General features: G+C 35.9%; 1 protein-coding gene across 2 annotated transcripts in view; it reads right to left on the minus strand.

Moving 5' to 3' along the window:
- USP33 (ubiquitin specific peptidase 33) overlaps positions 1-24,411 on the minus strand; it is a 51,311-nt gene that overhangs the window by 20,873 nt on the left and 6,027 nt on the right. For both annotated transcript variants that reach the window (XM_054566875.1, XM_054566874.1), the window contains exons 2-9: positions 13,855-13,986; positions 13,607-13,660; positions 13,127-13,189; positions 11,757-11,909; positions 8,830-8,932; positions 8,240-8,309; positions 2,003-2,116; positions 737-815 (exon numbers count right to left, since the gene is read on the minus strand). In XM_054566875.1, coding sequence (XP_054422850.1) covers positions 737-815; positions 2,003-2,116; positions 8,240-8,309; positions 8,830-8,932; positions 11,757-11,909; positions 13,127-13,189; positions 13,607-13,660; positions 13,855-13,986 — 768 coding nt within the window. The remainder of the gene's footprint in view (positions 1-736; positions 816-2,002; positions 2,117-8,239; positions 8,310-8,829; positions 8,933-11,756; positions 11,910-13,126; positions 13,190-13,606; positions 13,661-13,854; positions 13,987-24,411) is intronic.

Below are 24,411 nucleotides of genomic sequence, written 5' to 3' on the forward strand. Positions count from 1 at the left end.
TCTACAAAATTACAGTCTCTGATGATCCAGGAATTTGCACCAGAAAAAATTAACAGGGAGTAGGTATTGCTTTGGAAAAGAAGATTCTGTGAGGGCCAGGTATGAATATAAAGGTAGTATATAAAAATATAATAATTGAAACTACCATTGGTACTAATACAAAAAAATACAGGTCAATGAAATGAATTAGAAAGCCCAGAAACAGACCCTGTTTTACATATTAATGTAAGCAAAAAAAAAAACCTCAATGAGAAATTTTTTAAATCATATTTAACATGTCTTAAATTTGTAGTTTGATACAATTTGTTAGCTGTTTGTGAAAAATAAAATTTGGATCATATTGTAATGAGAAATAAATAACACACATTAAAGAATTAAATTTTTAAAAAATGAAAGCATAAAATACAGAAAATACAGGTGAAAATTTATCTCTGGGTATAGAACTACTCAAAGCTAAAAGCACTAGAAGAAATATATTGATATATTTATTCATGCCACAATTAAATATTTCTAGAAAAAATATAAGATTATAATAAGGATGAAAAAATATAAGCAAAAAATAGATAAAAGATTATTCTTGGGAAATAAAGACACAAGGAAAGGAAAATAATAAACAAATGAACAAATAAATTATAGAAGAAGAAATACAAATGACTACATAATAGCATAATACATAATGGCATTTAACAAATTTATTACAGGTTAATATTATAAATAAAAAGCAATCAAGACTAACCTGCTGAGAATACCCTCGAAATGTCGGATTTACAGTTTTAATTCCTTGAAACAGATTAGTAGGCACAACAGATCCTGGCCTAAGGAACAAAACATTTTTAATGAGAACTGTGTCATTTTGTTTATTTTAGAAATTAGCAATCAAGAATTGAAGGTATTAAATTGAAAAGTGTCACTGCCTAAAAAAGTCATTCAAAATTGCTTAGTATTATGTTTCATAAGCTTGTTAGTACAGCTTATTACCAGTTTTTACGCCAAATGTTATTGTTCTCTTCCCTAATAAAATGATCATATTCAACTATATAATGTTTCAAAAACAATTACTTAAAATTTCTCAGGTAATTCAGGTAAGTGTACCTAGTATATGATCTAAATAAAATTTTTAAACCAGACATCAAATACCCTGGAAAGAATGAAAAGTAAACCAATATATGAGATTTAATTACTTAGAAGTCTATGTTAAGTTTACAGTTGAGTTCAGGCAAAGAAGCTTAAACATAGAAGTAAAGGTTTCTTTCAGCTATGCAGGGTTCTTTCAGCAATCAAGGGTTCTGGCTCTTTCATGTCAATGATGTAAATAACATTTACCTTCACATCCCAAAAGAACTCATTAAAATCTTTCTCTTTTCCTAGAAATATTGAAATGACAGGAGCAACAAATTTTTGTTTAACTTAAATATACTCTTAGTATTTTTTAATACTAAAGTAGGGTGTCAAATATCATGAAGAAAACTGAGGCACTTATAAGAATGTTAAAACTTGAAAAATATGGAAATTTTTACACTAGAAATCATTAAGATCTCAAAAGCCTTACATAAAAGCAAAGTTTTTTTAAAAAGATTTTAAAAAGACAGCTTTGGTGATTGTTTCCTTAGTGGAAAGTTGGGTAGTTCTTAGGAACCATTAAAAATGACGAAGAGTAAAAGCAATTTTCTGAACAGCTTATAAGAAACGTGGTAAAATATTATATCACACAATTATTCTTCTATTTCCACACTTTAGAGCAAATAAACATAAGGAGAAAAAAGAAAATTTGTAGAGGTATCTACGGTCTGATTTTAGCATTGTGAGAATGCCTTTTCCTGCATTTAAACTCAAAAGCTTAGTAACATTTGGGAGTTCAGTTTCAAACATAACATGCCCCAGAATGAACTTGCTCTCAAATCTGTCTCCTCTACAATTTTCAGCTCCACGAATGCGCCTGTATCCTTTTAATACTTATGATATACATTTAAAAATAAAGAAAACAGACATATTAAGTACCTACCTGCTTTTATGCCACAGTTCTGTCATCAGTTTGAGATAACTTTTACAAATGGCTGGTTTCTTATCTGTTCGAACTAATCCTCCACAGTCAAGAAAAAACTGTGTCAAAGGTGGGCTAATTTTAAAAAAAAGAAATATAATAGAGTGTAATCAAGCTTAGCACTGATTACCATCTTTTGATCCAATGAACCGACAGCTCATAGAGCCCTGTATCTAGTTTACTTTTGCTCTCATTTATAGCTTCATATCCTTTTCATCTTCTAGCTCAACCCATTGAAACCAGGTTTGACTCCATCATATCAGAGTCCACGATCTTGTCTGATCCAGTTAATATTGTCACAAGTGACTTAACCCCTCATCCTTGAGCAACTCTTCTCTTGACCAATGTAATGTACGTTTTCTCTTTACTTCTCTGACAACTCTTTTCCCTCTTCATTGTTCTTTCTGCTCTTACCAGGTATCTAAATGCCAAGGAGCCTCAGGACTTGATTCTGTAACTTTTCCTCTCTTCCCTACATACACTTTTCCTTGGGTGATCTTAAATTTTCACACATATGCCAATGTCAGTCAAATTTACAAGTCAAACATCTCACTTCAACTCCAGATTTATATCAAATGGCCTAACAGATGGCTGTCTTGGGCATCTCAAATTTAACATACTCAAAATTTAACTTTCTAGTGAATCTGCTTCCTCCAAGCTTCTATATCCTAGTAAGTGGTTTCTCTATATATCCAGTGGCTCAAGTGAGCAATTTATAGGGCAATGAGCTCAAATAACTTGAGGAAACACCCATGAATCTATTCAGTTACAGGAAACTAACTGGGCAAAAGAACCAGATCCTGGCCTGCAATTAATTAGCTACCATAAAAAGATAGTCCATGCAAGTGTCCAAAAGAAAACATGGGTAGCTATACTTCCAATAGAAAAATAGACTTTAACTCAAAAGCTGTAAAAAGAGATAAAGAAGGTCACTATATAACGATAAAGGGATCAATTCATTAAGAGGATAACATCTGTAAATATGCACGTACCCAATACAGGAGCACCTATATATATATAAAGCAAATAATAGCAGATCTGAAGGGAAAAATAGATAGCAACAGAGTAATAGTAAAGGACTTCAATACTCCATTTACAACAACAGATACACCATTTAATCAGAAAAATCAATAGGGAAACATTGGACCGAAGCTACATGTTACACCAGATGGCCCTAACAGACAGATACAGAACATTCCATCCAACCCAGTTTCTTACCTACTCTATCTTAAGAGTTACTCAACAAGAGGAAATAACTGCTCAGCACTATTAACATGTTTAGTTTTAGTTAATCCACACAATTTTCTAAACAGGGGCATTTCAGAAAATGGGAGGAAAAAACCTACCTGTTGAGGCAGGGCAAGGGAAAAAGTATAGCCAGGGATTTATAGAGAATTCTGTTGGCTAGGGAATTGAATAGAATTGTCAACTCTTTCCCATATTATATTAATATGTATTTATTTTCTACTCTCACTCCTTTTTTTGATACTACATGTGGGGTCAATACATGGCTCTCCCACCACCTGTGACAAGGGCTGGCCAGGGGGCCCCTGGCCAGAAGGAATGTGTATTATTTTGGGAATGGATTAGAACTCCTTCCTTATCTCCTTTTGGGAGTGGCTTCCTGCCCTGTTAACTGCTTCTTGAGCTTTTCTTTCTGCATGTATACACCGAGGTAATGTAGGTTAGAGTCATGCATAGGACATGTGCTTCCTGTGTCTGTGTCCCCTTATACTGAACCTCACACTGGAGGTGTGTTCTCTCTCGCACCAACCCACCACCATCAGTGCACTCCCCTGTAATGTGAGTAATAAAAGGCATGTCCACCTCAGCTAGTCCACGGGATGGTTTTTCCAGAATATCACAAGCACTTAAGCAGCTCTCAGGTTTGGGGCTCCTGCATTACAATTGGTGTCATGAACAGGATATTCTGGAAAATACCCTTGCTGAGTAGACTGCATATGATAACATGTCGGGTGCGGAGGCCAGATATAATCCTGGAAATAGAGGGGGTAATCCCAAGGTGGTGTGCCAGTATTGGGGGAATGCCCCCAATGTTCACACAGACCTTGCAGAGGACCTGCATGGGGAAAAAGGAAGAGCAGCTGAAGCAAAAGTACAGCAGTTAGAGGGTGAGCTTAAATTAGAGAGAAAAATAAGGAAATAAGATTCTAAGTCTAGTACTAACCTCTTCTTGAAATTTTGCCTTTGCTTTAGATTTTGTTTTGTTTCTGTTTTGGAAAGGAGCAGCTTAGGCCACATTTTAGACTAATTAGAATTGTTTTGCTAAAGGTCTAGTAAACGGGGTAAGATTTATGAAATGTATTCATGAATTTGTCCATCTAAAGAATGGTAATTACTTATGTTTAAGTTGGAAAAAATATATATGGCTTTATAATAAGTGATATAAATTACAGCAGTATGTTTTGAAGGAAATAAAAGTAAATTGTTTTAATTTCTGGATGAGTTCAAAGGGACTAGGAAAGTCGCAGAAGGACTGTATAGGGGGAAGCAAAAAAGACAAGCAAGTAAGAACATCATGCGCTTTCTCTACTCAAATTTTTTTTCTTTTCTTTTCTTTTAAAAGAGAGGGAGAGAAACATCAGTGTACGAGAGAGATACATTGATTGGCTGCCTCTCACACACACCACCAATTGGGGACCTGGCCTGCAGCCCAGGTATGTGCCCTGACTGGGAATTAAATCAGTGACCCTTCAGTTTGCAGGCCAGCATCCAATCCACTGAGCCACACTAGGCAGGGCTCTACCCAAATTAGTAAGTCAAATTATGTGTATAGATTTTGTGTTCAGTCTTCATCTGTATGATCTTTATGTGATATGTGTTTGTATATTACATGCTATGTGTTTTCTGCCTAAAGATGGCATAATTAGGGTATAATATTTTATTGACCTAAAGAAAGTAAACATGTAAATTAAATAGGATCCTGTGATCTGGAAAAATTATTTAATATAAAAACCAGTTTTAATTACCATCTTTAAAAGTTATTACCATAAAAAATGTGTTGTTTTACAAAGTTTATAATTTCTTCGTTAAGTTTGCTTGACAGCCTTCCCAAAGTTCAAATTTTAAGAGACTTTAATTGAGAAATGACTTTAGGTTATTCCAATGGGCCCCTAGAATACTTCAAGGATATGTTCTCCCTCTTTTGTAAGAAAAATTCTGGGACTAGGTAGGCCTATTTAATATGTTTAAAGTATAAGGGAAGCTTTGTAAAAGAAATAATAAATATGTTCTATTTGTATACACATATTTTTACTATTAAAATCTAGAGATTTTATGAGTTCTGATATACTTCCATTTGTAATTTTATTTATCTTAAATGTTGTTGCAGGCAAGCAAATTCCTTTGTAAACTGAATTATACTGAACTCTATAATCATATTAAGTTTTGTCATTTATATAAACAGTCAGTTTTTGCTCTAATGCATATGCAAAAATATGTATTGCATTTGGGAGGGGTTCATGGAGAGGACTCTGACTTGTTTTGGATTGCATATTTCTGAGGATGGATTTTCAGATCATGTCTTTGAACTGAGTATAGCTTGTTGGACCTCTGTGAATAGACTGGATGTACAGAGTTGCTTGCAGATGATCAGGGTAAACAGAAATTAATTATGGGACATAATAAACAAGATAATTGTGGCTTTTATAGCTTTTTGTTAAAAATATTGCTAAGTTTTAATTATTTGTGTTTCAGATATAACTTTTTTTTTTTTAAGACAGAGGGGATGGGAGGGAGAAAGAGAGGGAGAGAAACATCAATGTGTGGTTGCCTCTTGTGTGCCCCCTACTGGGGACCTGGCCTGCAACCCAGACATGTGCCCTGATTGGGAATCAAACTGGTGACCCTTCGGTTCACAGTCCAGGGCTCAATCCACTGAGCCACACCTGTGGCTCACCGAGCTAGGGCAACTTTCTGTTTCCTAAAGCAATTTGGTAAAGTATACCTACCTAAGCCAATGTTGAATATTGAGACATTTATATTTTTCTCCCTACCTGATTCCACTGGAATTTGGAAGCTCTTCATGAGTAGGTATTTTTCTTTCCACAGCACTATGTTTATTTGCATAAATCCAATAGGAATCTGATTTCTTCATAACAGAATGCATAAAGCCAGTTTGCAATTGTGTTCTATCAACTAAGTCTTTGTCTGAAATGTAATGATCAAAGGAGTCTTGCCTGGACTCTGGATGTCATCAGAAAGCCGTAAGGAATTAAAATTGACTTTGAGACCAATAAAAGCCCCTTGGAAGAAGTGGCCTGGTACTGGTACCTTGCTTGGTCACATGGCCCATGGCAATTTTTCCAAGTAAGAAGCAAAGGCTACTTTCCTGAAATATGGCAAGGAAGAACCTCAAAACATTTTGGAGATGTCAAGAACTTGAGAAACTCACCCAAATCTGCAAGTACTGCAGGCAAAGCCAAATGGCAACTTTGTGGCTTGACTTCCCAGCTCTGAGAGGCTAGTTAAAACTCAATCTAGGAATTCCTTGTAACACTCCAGCAAAGTACAATTAAGAAAGCCTATATGATCAATTTCTATTCCTATTGTGTTTATGTGAATAATCAGGCCAAATTGAAACTGGACCTAATAAAGCAAACAAATTAGTCTTGATTTGGCTCTTTGATAAAAACGGGGGCAATTTTATGGGGCAAATTGTCTTTTAATAAAATCTATTATATACAATTATGGAAAGTAGACTCTGAATCAGTGAACTATATATAAAGTTTTGTTTCTCACCTATGAACCAGACTGGATCCTGAATTTTTCCAGCTTTCTTTCAAACTAATGTTTCATTTTTCTTCTATCCTTTGATTTGGAATTACTGAGGACTACTGATGCAGTATCAAACATATAGAATTTACCTGAGCACCTGATGATATCACCAGAGACATTTAACCTACAGCTAAAGAGGATATAGCAGACTGTCACTGCTTAATTTCATTCCAACAAAAGCCTTGCATTTGGAAGTCTTCTCATCTGACACTCTTGCAGACTCAGAAACTGGTTTATGATTTGCTGTGTTCATTAACCTTTGTATTCTTTCTGTTTTCATGAATGTATACTTTGACCTTGTTTACCTGGTTTCTTGGTCAAATTCTTGGGGACTGTCTGGATTCTGCAGAAGCAACACCTTCCCCCAGTGGGTGGTAATGTTGGCTGCTATGAACAACTGCTCAGACTGTTGGGTCTCCATGGAGTTGCTGACCTAAGCCTCTGCTGGCCTGCTATGGTGGATCCACCCTGTGAACCAGACACGCTGGGACTGATTGCAAGGCTGGAAGGCTTCTGACCTCTTCTTCAAACAGACATGTGAGAAGGTGTTTTCCCTCATAAGAGAGCCACACCATAGTGCACATACGGATTTTGGGACAGTGTGGGGTGGCTGTCAGCACTACAAGTAGAAGTATGACAGCCTCTACCCATATGTATTGAATGCAAAAATGGGACAAATGAAACTGTGCAATTCATGAAGTGAATACCAGCAACCTTGTGCAAGAACATTATAGTACTGACTGCTATGTGCTATTGGTGGTGTTCCCTCCTCCTGAGTCTCTTTGGCTTCTGTATTGCACTTTTACTCTTAGTACACCGGTGTAGCCTTTACTGTATCTGTGGTATACAGATACAAGGTGCCAACATCACGCCACACAGGTCCCTTCCCAGAAGATTTAATGCGAAGAATGGTGGAAGAGCAATGTTGGGGGAAAGTGTGAGGTCAATACATGGCTCTCCCACTACCTGTGACAAAGGCCAAAAGGGATGTGTATTGTTTTGTAACTCCCTCCTTATCTCCTTTTGGGAGCTGCTTCTTGTCCTATAGTACTGCTTCTTGAGCTTTTCTTTCTGTACATACACACTAATGTAATGTAATTTAGAGCCACACATAGGACATGTGCCTCCTTTTTCTGGGACCCCTAATAACAAACCTCAAACTGGAGGAGGTCTGTTCTCTCTCGCACCAACCCACCACCATCAGTGCACTTCCCTGTAATGTGAGTAATAAAACAGCACGTCCACATCAGCTAGTCCACTGGATGGTTTTTTCAGAATATCACAAACACTGCAGCAGTTCCCCATTTGGGGTTCCTGTGCTACACTACAGCAGCATGGTTTTCTGCTCAGGGTAACTTTGAAAAGCTGTATGAACAAAACAAAATTAATTTATCTACTTACCAATTAGAAAGAGCCTGTAAAGCAGCATTCATATAACAAGTATTGCCAATATTTTTCAAACCTGTAAGGCCTAGTAAGACAAAGTATAAGTTATGCCATCATTCAGCAATGCAATGACTCAATTTCATAAGCGTTTAATGAATATGTAATTATGTATGTTACTTATTATGGATCCCAAACTATGTTAAGAAAATACAAAATACATTATGGAAATACAAAATAACAACTTGAACTCAGGTCAGACTTTAGCCAAAGTGTTAATTTCCAGATAATTATTTAAATATACACTAAAAGGATTAAAATTTGCTATGTCAATTACAAAACTGAAAATTTGTACTAAATTATATAGACCGTGTATACAAAAAACTGTGGGTTTAGTAATGCCAGAGAAACCAAGCATGACTCGAAGTTGTCAGTTTGCATTTTTTACAAATACAATTTTACTAGGTCAAATATTTTTTTTTTTTAAATTTGTAATTATCACCTTTAGTTCTTTTCACCTCTAGATTTTGAAATTTTCACATTACATAGTTTACTAAAGAAATGCATAGTACCATACGAAGCAGGGTGACACAGGAAAATTATTTTACCTCTTGCCTTAAGTTCATCTTCTTCTTCCACTTCTATGTCCAGATCATCAAATACAGCTACCAGAGGAGTTTTTAATGTTGTGTTACTTGGTATTTTAAAATCCTTGATAAAAGAAAACAGTCTTAAGTAAATCCTTAGGTTAAAACAAAATTAATTTTATTCATATACATCTACAGTCTAAAAATCAGTAGATGTTATCTTAAAAGATGTTATTTTAAGTAAGAATTCAAGGTATTATCAATTAGAATAAAATTTAATTTGTATTTTGAAAGCAGTAAGGACCTATACTAGGTAAAAGCATGTTACTCTACCTTTACTAATATATGTACTTGAATAACAAAGTCATTTGTAACTTTTCTGAATTTAAACACAATTAATTCCAATTCAGTAAGGTCACATGACAGCTTAAAAGACCTAGGTGCACATATATTTTTCTAACTTTTTTTACAGAAAAACAATACTAAAGCTTTTCTGTAATAACACACTAACTTATCTGTAGACTCCCACAATCTGTTTTTCTTTTAAATTTTTCCCCGTTTATTTTATTCCTTTAGAATAAATCTTTGGAGGGGGCATATAAACATATTAATGTTGGTATATAGTAAGTATGTTATTTTGCTAGAGCTACGTCAGCTTTGGATGTTATTGATACTTGTTACTATACTTATTTTGCACACTTGTGTGAATGTAAAATAATTCATTTGTTTTAAATAGTAATAAAATATTCCAATATTAATTCCCAAGAATTGACTTAAGTCAGAGGTTGCAACTGGTGGCCTGTTGATCAAATGGTAGCCTCCCCTATTTAACAACTTTAACAATAACAACAACAAAAAAGCAAAATTTTGAGCTAAAATTTTAAAAATTGGGAAAGCTCACATAAAAATCAGATTTTGCAAGTTCTCTTATAACAGTAGAAGATCAAAGTATATTTAGTTGGAAAAGGAAACTGATTAGCAGCATGCACGTTGCATGTGCTCTAGTTCTCCAACTTACAGCTTTATTCCACCTTTATAATGTGTGCATATTCACTTACACTGACCCACTTCATACACCTGCTTTATCTTCCTGGCATCTGTATATACTAAACATCTGAGTAAGTCCCATATTCCTATTTTGTTGTATTTAAATACAGAAACTTGCAGAAGCTTTTAAAAAGTAATTCAACATCTTACCTTCCGGAAAAAAATTTCCATTTGAAAAATCTTAATGATATCTGAATGGTTTCCAATACTGTTATTTTATAATTAATGCTCTGATAAAATTGGGTTCAAACAACCAATAAACTTTATCTCTAAAAATTTTGTACAAATAATTGTTTTTCCTCTACTAATTTATTCAACAATGGATCATCAGAAAGTTTCATGAAATTAAATTCATGTCTTTAGTTTATTGTATATTTAACTCACCAGAGAATTCTTTAGAAGTCATCAGAAAAGTATCAGTACATTTATTCAACCAGATTCAACATTTACTAAGAGTTTACAATCCCTTTTGGCAGAAATGGCAACAGATAGCTGTTTTAACTTACTTCTCTTTAGTCAGTGATGACCGTTTTCTCAATGTGTTTTTATTTGTACTTCTTTTCGAATTACCTGCACCTATTATTTCAGACACCTTTTGAGTATTGCCCTCATAAAAACTGTTATCGATTCCTTATGTGATTAAGCTTTCAGTTACCACATACATTTTTGTTAATAATTTAAGAGAGTTCAAGAAAATATTTCCAAACTATTAGGACACTCAAAAAACATAAATGAAAATAAGACACATTTGTGAATAACAAATAGGTATCAATAAGAGAAACAGTAATAGTGGTGATTTATTAACTAGAACCATTCAGCCTTGAAACTAGAAATGCAACAAGTATACTTTGTGTAAAATCTAGTCACTTTAACTTATATAATGTGTGAGGCAAGCTATTTATTACCACACATGTCTACTATCAGAATGTTATACAAACGTACAACAAAAAGGTCTACGAGAGTCAGAGTTAGCATCAAGGACAAGTATAGAAATACAATAATAGATATGAAGAAAAAAACTCACTAACGTGTTAATTAAACCATACAGAGCAAATGATGCCTAGAGTAAGTTAGAAGCTAACTATTCTAATTTTTTCATTTCCTGTTTTCTATTTTTTTTGAATCCTCACCCGAGGATACGAATATTGATTTTCAGAAAGTGGGAGGAAGGAAGAGAGAAAGAGGGAGAGTGGGAGAAGAGAGAGTGACAGACAGACAAACACTGACATGGATACGAGAGAGAAACACTGACCCATTGCTTGACAGTCATCCCCTGGTGGGACTGCACCTGAAACCTAGGTATGTGCCCTGACCGGGAATCGAATCCGCAGCCTTTTCTGTGTACTGGATGACACTCCAACACACTAAGCCACCTGGCCAAGGCTCCCTTTTCTTATTTTTTATGACTGGAAAATTCTCAAAATTAAATGGTCAATCTTTGCAAGCCTACACATATTTTGTAACCAAAGATTGATGCTAAGACTTAATATATTCTACCTGGTTTTCAACAAATTTTAAATGTTCATAGTAATATAAATGGGGATGGAAAGGGGAAGTAAATGAAGAAAAGGGAGCTGAATTAGTATTTGTTATTCCTATCAAAGAAGGCCTCTCCCAGAATCAGACTTGCTGTAAAAGGATAAATACTATTTAAACCAGTTTTTAAAACACATCTGGTGTTTTCCCATCTTCAGAGAGATGAGCTTCAAGCTCACCCTAATCTGTCCTTCTACCAAGGACAAATGCCAGCCTCAGTGTTTGAATTGAGAAAAAGAGGTACATTTCAGACATTTACAGTATAGGTTTGGTACAGTTCTTTTAAATGTCAAACTACATGACAAATTCTGAAATTATTATCTGAAAATATTTAATATTTTAATTAAATGGATTCAGAGTATTACCTGGACACTGTTTTCTTGTGTTTGATGAAGCGGTCTCACATGAGGCAATGAAGGCTGCGTTCCTAATTTCCTATCCAAAAATACTTCTTTGCTGCAAGCATAACACCATACTCGAAGAGTTGTAAGGTTCACAGTTAGGTAATGCTCTGTTTCCTATGTAATTTCACAGGGACAGAGAAGAGGAACCATAATTAGGCATAATTGAAAACATTTCAAAAGAGCAGAGAAGATAAATTGCTGGCCTTTGATGAATAACAATATACTCAAGAGTTAAACTCGAACACCAAAAAAAATTCTTTTGATAAGTATGGTAAATAGAAACAATATCTAAGCCTACTCTAGAAGTTATTTTATTGTCCTTTTTCAATGATATTCATCATAAAAATAAAACACAACACTATTTAAGACTGCTTTGCAGTCAGCAAATAAGCATAATACAAGAAAATAATTCACAATAACACAGTAACTATTCTAGGAGATCAGACTAGCAGAAGAACACACATGACATGAGTTAAAGCAGCGGTACTTAAACTTTTGGCATCAGAGACCTGTTTAGGGGCTTCATGGAAGCTGTGGGGAGGAGGGGGGAGGCACCGGAGCAGAGTTCAGGCAAGTTAAAGCACCAAATGGCTCAAGTAATGGTGAATATATGATCTTAGATATATAAAACTGTAGCCTTTCTCAACTGGATTTCTGTAAGAGAATTATACCCAATGGAAGATGATTTGATTAACTATTTTCTCATTGCTCCCAAGAATGGTGCATAGCACTATCATTCTAGATGCACAGAAGTAAATTAATCAAGTACAATGATATACTGGAGTATTAAGGCTTAATTAATTCACTTGAGAAACCCTGATTAAGAACAGTTGATGCGGTAGACATCAATGTGAAAAAAATGGTTCATGCTCAAGAAACTTACAGTTTGGAATGGGAGCTCTACCTAACACTATAAACGAGGCACACCAGAGTTACACAGGAGCACCAAAATACTACAGTGAAATAGCGAGGAACTCCAAGTTTGAGGGTGCGCAAGAAAAAAGTAATGTGAGTTTAAACTTGAAGTTAGCCAAGCAGTGTTAAAAGCTGAGGCATCCACTCTTAACTTCAATCCCCACATCCTCGTAAGAGAAGTATACATCTTAAATCATTACTCTTAATTATAATCTCATTTTATATTGATTTTAGCAATTCCCCTCCCCAGCTTTTAAAGAGTATAAGCTAGGCTTTAATTCATCTTACATAAGAAAGGGCAAAATTTCCAATTACAACTTCAATTAATAATGTTGTATTTGCTTCTCCTCTCCTTCAGGCTTTCTTTAAAAAAGAAAAAGAAAAAGGTCTTGCATGAAAATTTTCTATATACATACCTGAGAATGAATGGTGCTGTGATCTACTTGTGATTCACCACAGCCAACATATGAACATCTATTCTATAAATAATTACACAAAAAAGGAAGATTAAGTATTTTATAACAGATGTCACATTACATTAATAGCACTGCAATTACATTTACAACTAAGTTTTGATCACGTTTTTAACTTAATGATTAACTGACTTTCCATAGTTATTTTAACTAAAAGGTACGAGGTACAGAAGAATAAAAGCAGAATATTTCTAAGCTAAAAGTTATGTCACGTCTAATAAAAAACAAGTGTAAAATATTTTAGTGATTTACCTAAAACTCTGTGAAAGTACTTTAAGTTAAAACCCAAAGCTTGAAATTTAATTTTTGTGATCAATAATGTTCATTTATGAAATATTTTGTGTCACAAAACCTTCTAGTTATACTTATTCAGATATAAATTTTTTAAATCAAACATCTGAGAAGAAACATGTATAACTATACCTCCAGGCATGCCCAAAGATTTGGTCCTCTGACTTTACAATCCTGACAAGTACTCTATGAAACAAAAATCACATAGACAATATTATCATTATCTTGGTAGAGCCAAACACATAAATTTCACTAATAATATCATATAACCAATTTAAACTCCAGAACATAGAGTATTATAATAATTTATTAAAAAACACATATTCAGGAGAAAAATGAATATGATTTTTTAAGGAAGGGAAGAAAACCTGTTTTCTTACATGAGATTTTTGTATCAAATCTTCTTTTGTTATTTCACCAACTGAATCCAAATGTGGACAATGATTTCGGAAACCTGACATCTTGTTGCAAATTTTTTCCTGTTTCCCAAGGCTTTCCACATAAGGTAATACCTGTGGAAAAAATGGCCAAAAGTTAATTTTGAAGAGCTGATATATTAAAATAATAGATAAAATAAGAAGCATACAGAAGAGTGTATTTTCAAATATACCGAGGTTACTTTCATAATTGAAGTTAACTTGAACACTGAAAATTTCTCTACTAAATATTTTATTAAAGTTGACACCCATGAATCATTGTAAGTTTGTTTCTCTACCTTCACTACATTTTCCCTTGTCTCTCTCATTTTACTTTTTAGAGATAAATAAAAGGGGAAAATTCAAGTTATTCAATTTAAGTATTTTATCCTTTCTAAAAAAACAAAAAAGATTAAGCCTTAGGCTGAAATAGAAATTGAAAAGAAAGAAAATTCAAATGGATACGTTTATTTCCACACTAGCAGTTGCCTCTTCCAATGTTATCAATTACAGTGTCTGGTATCCTAGCAATAGACAAGGATGGTCACTTTATATCAAAGTTTCTCAGCCTTGGCACTGTCCACTTCGGGCCAGATAACTTCTTGTTGTAGAGTGCTGTCCTGTGCATTGTAAGGTGTGTGGCAACGTTCCTGACAGGACACCTCCACCACCACTCAGAGTTTTGACAACGGATCACTACACAGTGTAAAATTATGTCATCTAGGAGACAAAATCGTCCCAAGTTGAGAACCACATTATCATACGATCCTTTCAACAACCCTGGGGTAGGCACCGTTATCTTTACTTGCATCTAAGGCTAAAATAGGCAGATTTAACTGAGTTCACATTGTTAACATTTTGGCAGAATTAGTATTTGAATTCATCTATATATCTTCTGGGTAAGAGCAAGGACTACTTAGGACACCAGTTAGAGGAGAATGGCATACCTAAACTTATGAGGTTATTATAAGGATTAAATGAGGTAGTACATACCACGTGTGAGTGTGCATGCAGTACTACATATACACATGTAAATAAAATTTTATTACGCACTCTGCATCATCTCTTTATACAGTGTTTTTTTTTAACATGATCAATAAGGTCTAATACCTCCTTCCCCCAATGAGACCACTACTTTTATACTGAAGTAGTTTCCCAAACCAATTACAATTTTCCCTATATTCTTCAGAAGTTTCCTCAATGCCATTAAAATAAACAGAGAGCAAAGTGTTTTGTAACACCAATCCACTTAATTTCGTCCAAGACATCGCAATACTGTAAATATCTTACAAGAAAAAGAGTAAGAGGAAAACTGTAATGTCACTAAATTTTATGTCCACTACAAATTTTATGAATTATAGAGCTAACTGATATTCAGAGTGATTTCCAAGTAAGTCTCAAGTCTTACTCAGTATCCTGCCACTTCCATCGGGCTATCAATTCCTTTTTTAACTCATTTATTTGCTTACTTACTTTTTAATCCTCACCCAAGGATATGTTTATTGATGTGTGTGCATGTGAGAGAGAGACAGAGAGAGAGACAGACAGACAGACAGACAGACAGACAGACAGACAGACATTGATCAGTTGTTTCCCATACATGCCCCATCCGGGGCTCTTGAACCTATGTCTAGAACTCTTCATCTTGCAAAACTAAAGCTCCAATGCCATTAAACAGCAACTCTCCATTCTTTGTCCTACCACTGCCTAGCAACCACCATCTTACTTTCTGTCTGGGTACCTCTTAAGTGAAATTAGACAGTATCTTTTCTTGTGACTGACTTATTTTACTTAGAATAATGTCCTCAAGGTACTTCCACTGTAGCATGTCAGAATTTCTTCCCTTTTCCAGGTTGAGTAACATTCAGTTGTATGTATATATCACATTTTGTTTATCCATCACAGGGCACTTGGGCTGCTTTTACTTTTTGCTTATTGTGAATAATGCTACTATCAACATGGCTATAAAATATCTCCTCAGGTCCTGCCTTTCATTCTTTGGTGTATATGCCCAGAAGTGAAATTGCTGGATTATATGGTAATTCCGTTTTTAATTTTTTTGAGAAATCGCCATACAACTACACCATTTCACATTCCCAGTTTAGTGCACAGGGTTCCAACCAATTTCTTCACACCTTCCCCAACACTTAACTTTTCTGTTATTCTCTCGTTTCCTAAAATAGGAAACATCCTAATGAGTATAATGTGGTATCTCACTGTGTTTTGATTTTCTTCTTCCTAAAGATTAGTAATAACGAACATCTTTTCACTGTGTTTGTTAGCCACTTATTTACATACCTTCCTTAAGAAATGTCTCTTCAAGTTTTTTCTCTGTCTTTTAATAGGGTTGGTTGCTTTTTTGCTGTTGAGTTTTAGGGAGTCCTTTATATATTATGTATATTTAACTCCTTGTCATACATGAGTTGCAAATATTTTCTCCCATTCTGTAAATTGTTTTTCAATCTATTAATTGATTGTGTCCTTTCACGCAGAGTTTTTAATGTGATGTAGTACAATTTATTTATTTTTGTTGCCTGTGCTTTTGGTGTCATAACCAAAAAAATCACTACCAAATCCAATGTCACAAAATTTTTCCCCTGTTTTCTTCTAAGAATTTTAGTTCTTATCTATAGGATTTTGATCCATTTGAGTCAGTTTTTGTATGTGATGTAAGGTAAGGGTCCAATTTATATTTTTGCATGTGGATATACAGTTTGCCCAATACCCTTTTTTAGAAAAGACTGCTTTCTCCACTGAATGGTCTTGGCACTCTTGTAAAAAAAAACAAAACACATTTCACCACATACAAGGTGAAGAAAAAGTTGGTCTACAGTTGTTTGTATGGAAAATAATACAATAATTAATAAATAATAAGAATAAAATGTCTCATGCACTCACAGCTATTAACCTACTTTTGCCCCACCCTACGCAAGGGTTATTATTGGGCTCTCAATGCTATTCCATTAGTCTATAGGTCTGCTGTAGTGTTAATACTGTTATTAACTTTCTTATGGTATCCTTTATCATTAAAAGTTTTCATTTTTATAAAATCAAAGACACCTCCTATTCTATAATGGCTTCTGAGTTTCTAGTCTTTTTATATATATAAAATTGTACAGTGACTTTAAATATATTTTTACAAGGCTTTAATCCATCTGGAGTTTATCTTAAGACAGAAACCCAATTTTATTTTCTTCCAGATAGGCAGAAAATTGAATCAGTGTCACTTATTACATAATCTATCCATTTCCCACTGAACTGTAATATTATCTTTACCCTTTATTAAATTTGCATACAATATATTTCTGGATGTTCCATTTTGTTCTACTAAAATCTAAATATGTCAATACCATATTAATCTGATACAGAGGCTATATAGAATACTTTGATAACTCTAAGATCCTTTACTATTGCTTTTCACAGTTTCATTGGCTATTCTCTGAGTATACAGAAAACATGTAGTTTTATCTTATTTTCCAATATCAATAACAATTATTTAATCGTACTGTTTTAATGCATTTACTGAAACTTCTAAAGCAATTTTCAATATAAAAGTGATTATAGGCATCCCTGATTGGGTCCTTATTTTAATGGTTTTGCCACTTGGAGCATCTGCTATCATTTCCTTCAATTCTTAATTTACTTAAGTTTTTCAAAAATTAGAAATAGTCTTTTTTTAACAGCTTTATTGAATTACAATTTACATAACACATACTTTATCACTGTAAGAATGTAAGGATGAAAGTTCAATGATATTTTACTAATACACAGTTTGTACATACAACCATCGCCACAATTCAGTTTACTTTTCATCACCCCCAAGATATTTCCTCCAGTGCATCTGCAGTGAATCCTGCTTCCACTCCTAGACACTGGCAATTACAGATCTTTTCGTTTCCATGTTCTCTGTCTTTTCTAGAGAAAATTAGAAATGGTCTTGATAGACTTTACCATATGTCTTCTCAGCATCTACTGTTGGCTTACAATATTCTTTGCTTCATTTGTTGATATACTCTATTACATTAACAGATTTGAAACTGAGCCTTACATTGGTGTAATATTGGGTCAAATCTACTATTATAGGCCTGCTGCTTCCTATCTAGATTATATTTTCTAATACTGCATTAGAAATTTTGTATTTCTAGACATAAGCGAGATTGGCCTTTTTGGGCAGCATTTTTATCAGGGATAAAAATATATGTGCTTGACAGAATACACTGAGTAACTCAGCATCTCCTATACCACAGAATAGGTTTTCCTTTCTCTTTACTATGGAATTGTTACTGGGGAGAATCTGGCGAGATCACTGGGGAGCAAGGGTAGGAGCCCTGAGGCAGCAGGAGAGGCTGCAGAGTCGGGGAAGGGTCAAAAAGCCCCAGAGGCAGGCAAATGACAAGTTTCCATACTGCCAGGAAAAGGGTAAAGAAACCTGCAGTCATGGCCTGATAGTGCATGTGGCTAGAAACCCTCCCCACCAATGATTCAGATCATGGCAGCAGGAGGAGGGTGCAGAAACACTGCACAGGCTGACAAGCATGATGGGCACTAGCCTAGACTGGCTTGGAATTTGGATGCTTCCACTACACATGGGATTTTTGTCCCGGACTTTTCTTTTTCCTTTTTTAAAAATATATTTTATTGATTACACTATTACAGTTGTCCTATTTTTTTCTCCCCTTTATTCCCCTCCGCCCAGCACCCCCCCATCCCACTAGCATTCCCCATCCCCCCTTTAGTTCATGTCCATGGGTCATACATATAAGTTCTTTGACTCTCCATTTCATACATTATTCTTAACCTCCCCCTACCTATTTTGTGCCTACTATTTATGCTTCTTATTCCCTGTACTTTTCCCCTCATTCTTCCCCTTTCCCCACCCCTCCGATCTCCATTCTTGTGATTCTGTTCCTGTTCTAGTTGTTTGCTTAATTTTTTTTTTTTTAGGTTCAGTTGTTGATAGTTGTGAGTTTGTTATCATTTTACTGTTCATAGTTTCTGATCTTCATCTTTTTCTTAGATATGTTCCCTTAACATTTTATATAATAAGGGCTTGGTGAGGATGAACTCCTTCAACTTTACCTTATCTCGGAAGCACATTATCTGCCCTTCCATTCTAAACGATAGCTTTGCTGGATAGAGTAATCTTGAATGTAGGTCCTTGCCTTTCATGTAGTTCATACTTCTTGCCACTCCCTTCTTGCTTGCAATGTTTCTTTTGAGAAATCAGCTGATACTCATATGGGAACTCCTTTGTAGCTGTCTACTTTTCTGTTGCTGCTTTTAAGATTCTCTCCTTATCTTTAATCTTGGGTAAGGTAATTATGATGTGCCTCGGTGTGTGTTTCCTTGGGTCTAACTTCTTTGGGACTCCCTGAGCTTCCTGGATCTCCTGAAGACTATTTCCTTCACCAGATTAGGGAAGTTCTCCTTCATTACTTTTTCAAATAAGTTTTCAATTTCTTCTCCTTCTGGCACCCCTATGATTCGGGAGTTGGAATGTTTAAAGTGGTCCTGGAGGTTACTAAGCCTCTTCTCATTTTTTTGAATTCTTGTTTCTCCATTCTGTTCTGGTTGAATGTTTATCTCTTCCTTCTGCTCCAAGTCATTTATCTGAGTGCCAGTTTCCTTCCCTTCACTGTTGACTCCCTCTATATTTTTCTTTATTCCACTTTGCATAGTCTTCATTTTTTCCTCCATTTTGTGACCATAGTCAACCAATTCTATGAGCATCCTGATTACCAGTGTTTTGAACTATGTTTCTGATAGGTTGGCTATCTCTCCCTCACTTAGTTCTATTTTTGGAGCTTTGATCTGTTCTTTCATTTGGGCCATACTTCTTTATCTCAGTGAGCCCGTTACATTGGAAGGGGCAGAGCCTTAGATATTCATCAGGGTGGGGCAACCCAGGTTGCCATGTTGTGACATTGTACATGGGGGAGGGGTATGAGAAGGAACAATGCCGCTTCCTAGGCTCCCAGCCAACTTTCAGTCACTTTCCCTGCTACCCACAAGCAAATTGGGCCCTTCTAGTGCTGATTCTCAGGTGAGTGGGCTTGTGTATGTTCTAGGACTCCGTGGGTCTCTCCAACAAACTGTTCTGTGAGGCTGGGAGTTTTTCCTGCTGCCACAACACCCACGGGTTGTTAAAGCCAGAGGTTTTGAGGCTTTCTTTTCCCATGCTGGAACCCTGGATTGTGTGGTCTGTCTTGCTCCCCAGCTGTTCCTCCTGGTTTACCCACATGCAAATGTGGGACCGCCTGGCCACCCTGCCCACACAGTCCTCCAGCCACGCCTTGCCTATGTCCTCTCCACTCCTGTTGCCCATCTCAGCCCCTCCTACTGGTCTGGGTGAATGTTTCTTCTTTAATTCCTTGGTTGTAGGGCTTCCATACAGTTCAATTTTCTGGCAGTCTGGTTATTTTTTGTTTTTAAATTGTTGTATTCCTTCTTTTGGCGGTGCAAGAATGCAAAGTATATCTACCTACACCTCCATCTTGGCCAGGGGTCAGTGGTCCTGGACTTTTAGAGAGTGCTTGCAGGGACTCATTCTTTTTTTGCTTCTCAAAAGAGGGGTGAGCTGGCTTGAGCCAAAGGCAAGTCCCGCACCGGGCTGCCCCCCACCAGTGGCTGCCTGCAGGACTCTAACAGCTGAGCCACATAGGTCCTTAGACTTTGCTCCTTCTCTCACTTTGAGATCAGTGCACAGACACACAGTACAGAGCATTTGCCAGCCCCAGAGGCATGAGCAGCCTTGGGCATCAGGCCCTGCAGACGGAGGCCTGCTGCATGATTGGTTGCAGTGGTTTAACAGTGACCCTGGGCCTAAGGAACGGGAAGAAGCCGCGGCAAGGCATCTGTGATGCAGGCCTGACAAATGCACTCCAGGGAGGGTTAGCCTGAAGCAGAACACCTGTTCACATAACAGCTTTGGGACCCAGAAAGATGGATAAGAATGAAGCAGGGTTTCTGGACTCTGCTTCCCTGAGTGGCTTCTCTGTTTTGCAGAAGACTTGGCCTAGCGATGGGGAGTGCCCAACTTCCCCGAATTGGGCACCCTTTTAATAAAGACCTTTTTCCTTCTCTGTTAATCTGTTTTGCCAGTGTTCAGGGGCAGGTGGCCGAATTCCACTCTGTTAAGTAATAGTTTGTTCTTTATAAATTAAATGAAACTGTTGTGAAACCATCTGCTCCTTTTCCAATAACAGATCTTCAATCCTTTTTTTTTGATCCTTTAGTGGAAATTGGTCAGTTTTTCACTTACAGGGTCAATTTGATGAACACATTTTGCTATAAAATCATCTACTTCCTCTCAATTTTCAACTTTAGCATCATAGCACTGCATGTAATATTCTAAAGAAGATTTCCATAAAATTCCATTAATCATTCATATATCTGGGTGTCTATGATGATGTTTACTTTTTCATTCCTAACCTTGTCTGTTTTTACTCCAATTTTAATTTTCCTTCTTTAAGAGGTTTCTAATTCATTGGTCTTTGCCAAGAACCAGCTCTGGGATTTATCCTTTCCACTATTTATTTATTTTTTGTTTCCAATTATATCAATTACAGTTTTATCTTTAATCTCCATGTCCTATTTGGTTTTGGTATTATTTTCTTAGTCCCTAAACATAAGTTCTGAATTCTTTATTTTTATTTACTTAATAATAAAATTATTTAAACTATACATTTTTCTTTAAATACCAAGGTTAGCCAATGAAATGGAAATGTTCTCCTCATTGCTTTCTACATAGTCTATAATCTCACTTTTGATTTTAAAATGTATTAAGCCCATCATTAGAAGAATGGCTATATAGCCCCGGCTGGTGTGGCTCAGTGGATTGAGCGCCTGCCTGAGAACCAAAGCGTAGGTCAGATTCCCAGTAAGGGCACATGCCAGCAGGGGGAACATGAGAGACAACCACACATTGATGTTTCTCTTCCTCACTTTGTCCCTCCCTTCCCCTCTCTCTAAAAATACATAAATAAAATCTTTAAAAACAATAAAAAAGAATGGATATATAAATGTTATATTATTCATAACTGAATACTACACATTTTAACTGAATGAACTCAATAGATAATTTATCAATATGGACAGATCTTAAGGATAAATGTTGAATGGGAAAAAAGAGAGACGCAGAATGATGCATACTGTATGATACCAGTGAAGTAAACATTTAAAACAGCATGTTGTACCTGGATGTACACATCTACTGCAGAAGCATAAAAATACAGACCTGAAGGTTACATACACTGAATGTAGCCTCAGAGCAAAGTAATGGGGACAAGGGAAAATTCATAAAGTTTGCTTTGTTTTGCTCTTAATATTCTGGTATCTAAGCAATTTAATGAGAATTATGCATGTAAACAAAAGCCGACAATTTATACCATACCTATTTCATATTCCCTACAATTAAATGCAATACTATATAAATAGAAGGCCCTTAATATTCTAGTTACCTAATTTTTTACGCAGTTAATTCATAAAGATTTATTCAGATATAGGAAGGTCAGACAACAGGAATTCTTAGCTTCTTCAATTTTTTCTCAAAGTGTACTCCAAAAGAAAGAAGGCATGCATGCTTTTATTCTGGTTTGACAGTTTGTTCAGGGGAGATAGGTACCAGACATTAGAAAATACAGCATGAAGACAGTGAAAATAATAGTTGTATATGAAAATATTATTTGTTCATTACAGATGTAAACGCCACAAAACTCAAAGACTCCTCTAGACGATGTGGCTCACAGGATGGGAATCACTAGGCAGCACAAGAAATTTCAAGCTTTGCATGGAAATTAGGGCTTTCCATAATTTGACTTCAATTTTTCCTTATTTTGCAATCTTTTCTCTGGCAACTTTTTCCTCTATCTACCTCAACAGGACTATTTTAAATTTTCTCAGCCATAATGATGGTAATAATACCAACTGAAAAGTTTTCCAGATTGAAATGATTGCATTCATGCTCTATGATGTACAACTTTGGAGGCTCAATTGCCCAACTATAGATATAAATTGCTTCTCAAGTTATTACTTTTGTAGGGGGAGGGCTATCTTAGCAGTACAATCTCCAAGTTTCAGACCCAATACTCTGATCCTGCCATCCTAATAACAGGAGAGCAGATAATTAAAATAGTAATATTAGAAAAACATAGGAACTGTGTTATATTTGTCACACATCTGGATATAGTTGGTAACCTAATGAGAACCTTTTAATATTGAGAAACTGCCCATATTCCAATGTTCAGTCTAATCCAAATAGCAATTTTTTTTATTTATCAAGAGACAGCCTGCCCCGATCACCTGGCCCCGCAGACCCAAGACCGACTGACCCACTACAGATGAATCTGCACGACTCTCATGTGCACCAAGTCTACTTCCCTCAGCATCACCACTATGAAGAAAGTGGTTTAATAGCTCCCACCTCGGGCTTAACCACATGAAGGTTTCCCAGGCAGCTGCAGGTCTGAAACAATTCTGGCTGCAGAATACTAAACATGACCCTCTGCTGACTGTAATATCTTCAAGTACCAATCCCTTCAGACCCAAGAAAATCCGTTCCTTTTTGTAGTGAAATTAATCTTTGAAGGTGCTCTAAACCACTTTTCCTGAACCAGTAAATATTGAAAGGCAGCTAAAACTGAAGCCTGCACAATAAGCTTATCTCTATATAATGTGCCACACTATACAGCTCTGCTTTGTCTGTCCTTAATATCTACTTCTCTGAATTTCCATGAATTTCTGTATTACAAGGGTAATTATTTTACATACACTGGCAACAGCATATAAATAAAATACTTAGTATTAAAAAACAGTCATATTCAAGCAAGTGTAAGAAAAAATCCATTAGGAGAAATAGTAACTAATTTAATAGTTACACAGATTAATATGAATTCATAATGATACCTATACTTAAAGATGGCAGAACTGTTCAACATTTTTAACAGAAGTCTGGATAAAGATACAGAAGGCAGGCTAGTGAAATTCTAAAATTCTAAAAATAAGTCTTTAAATAATTCTAAAATTCCAAAAATAAGTCTTTAAATAAAAAATAAACTAGTAAATTAAGCTAAAATCAAGAAGGATGAATGTAATAACATACTTTGGGGGGTTCAAAGAATCTACTATATATAGTGAGGCCAAAAAAATGGATAGGACAGATTCTAGACACTAGGAGACTCATATCGTAACACGCTGGCCAGGCCAGATACCTGGGGAGCAGGGGAGACCCTAATCCAGGAGGCATCCCTATCTGTCACAGTCAGCACCTCCCAACAGAAGGGTGGGGAGAAATGCAGAGGTGGCAGATAAAAACAGCCACAGCAGGAGGAGGCTGCCTGAGGCAACTGAAAACATCAGGCCTGGCCTCGGCAGCCAAGCAGCTTGTGAACCAGCCTGAGGGAGTTTGTACAGAGGCAGTGCAGCGGAAAAGGTCAAAATACACATGTATGGTAGAGGTCAGCAAGCCACAGCAGGAGCCAGACGCCCCATTCCAGACTGAGAGGTTTGCACACCTCTCCATGA

Source organism: Pteronotus mesoamericanus, unplaced genomic scaffold (genome assembly GCF_021234165.1).
Source record: "Pteronotus mesoamericanus isolate MK-2021 breed Mesoamerican mustached bat unplaced genomic scaffold, CSHL_Meso_final contig_181, whole genome shotgun sequence".
Lineage (NCBI taxonomy): Eukaryota > Metazoa > Chordata > Mammalia > Chiroptera > Mormoopidae > Pteronotus > Pteronotus mesoamericanus.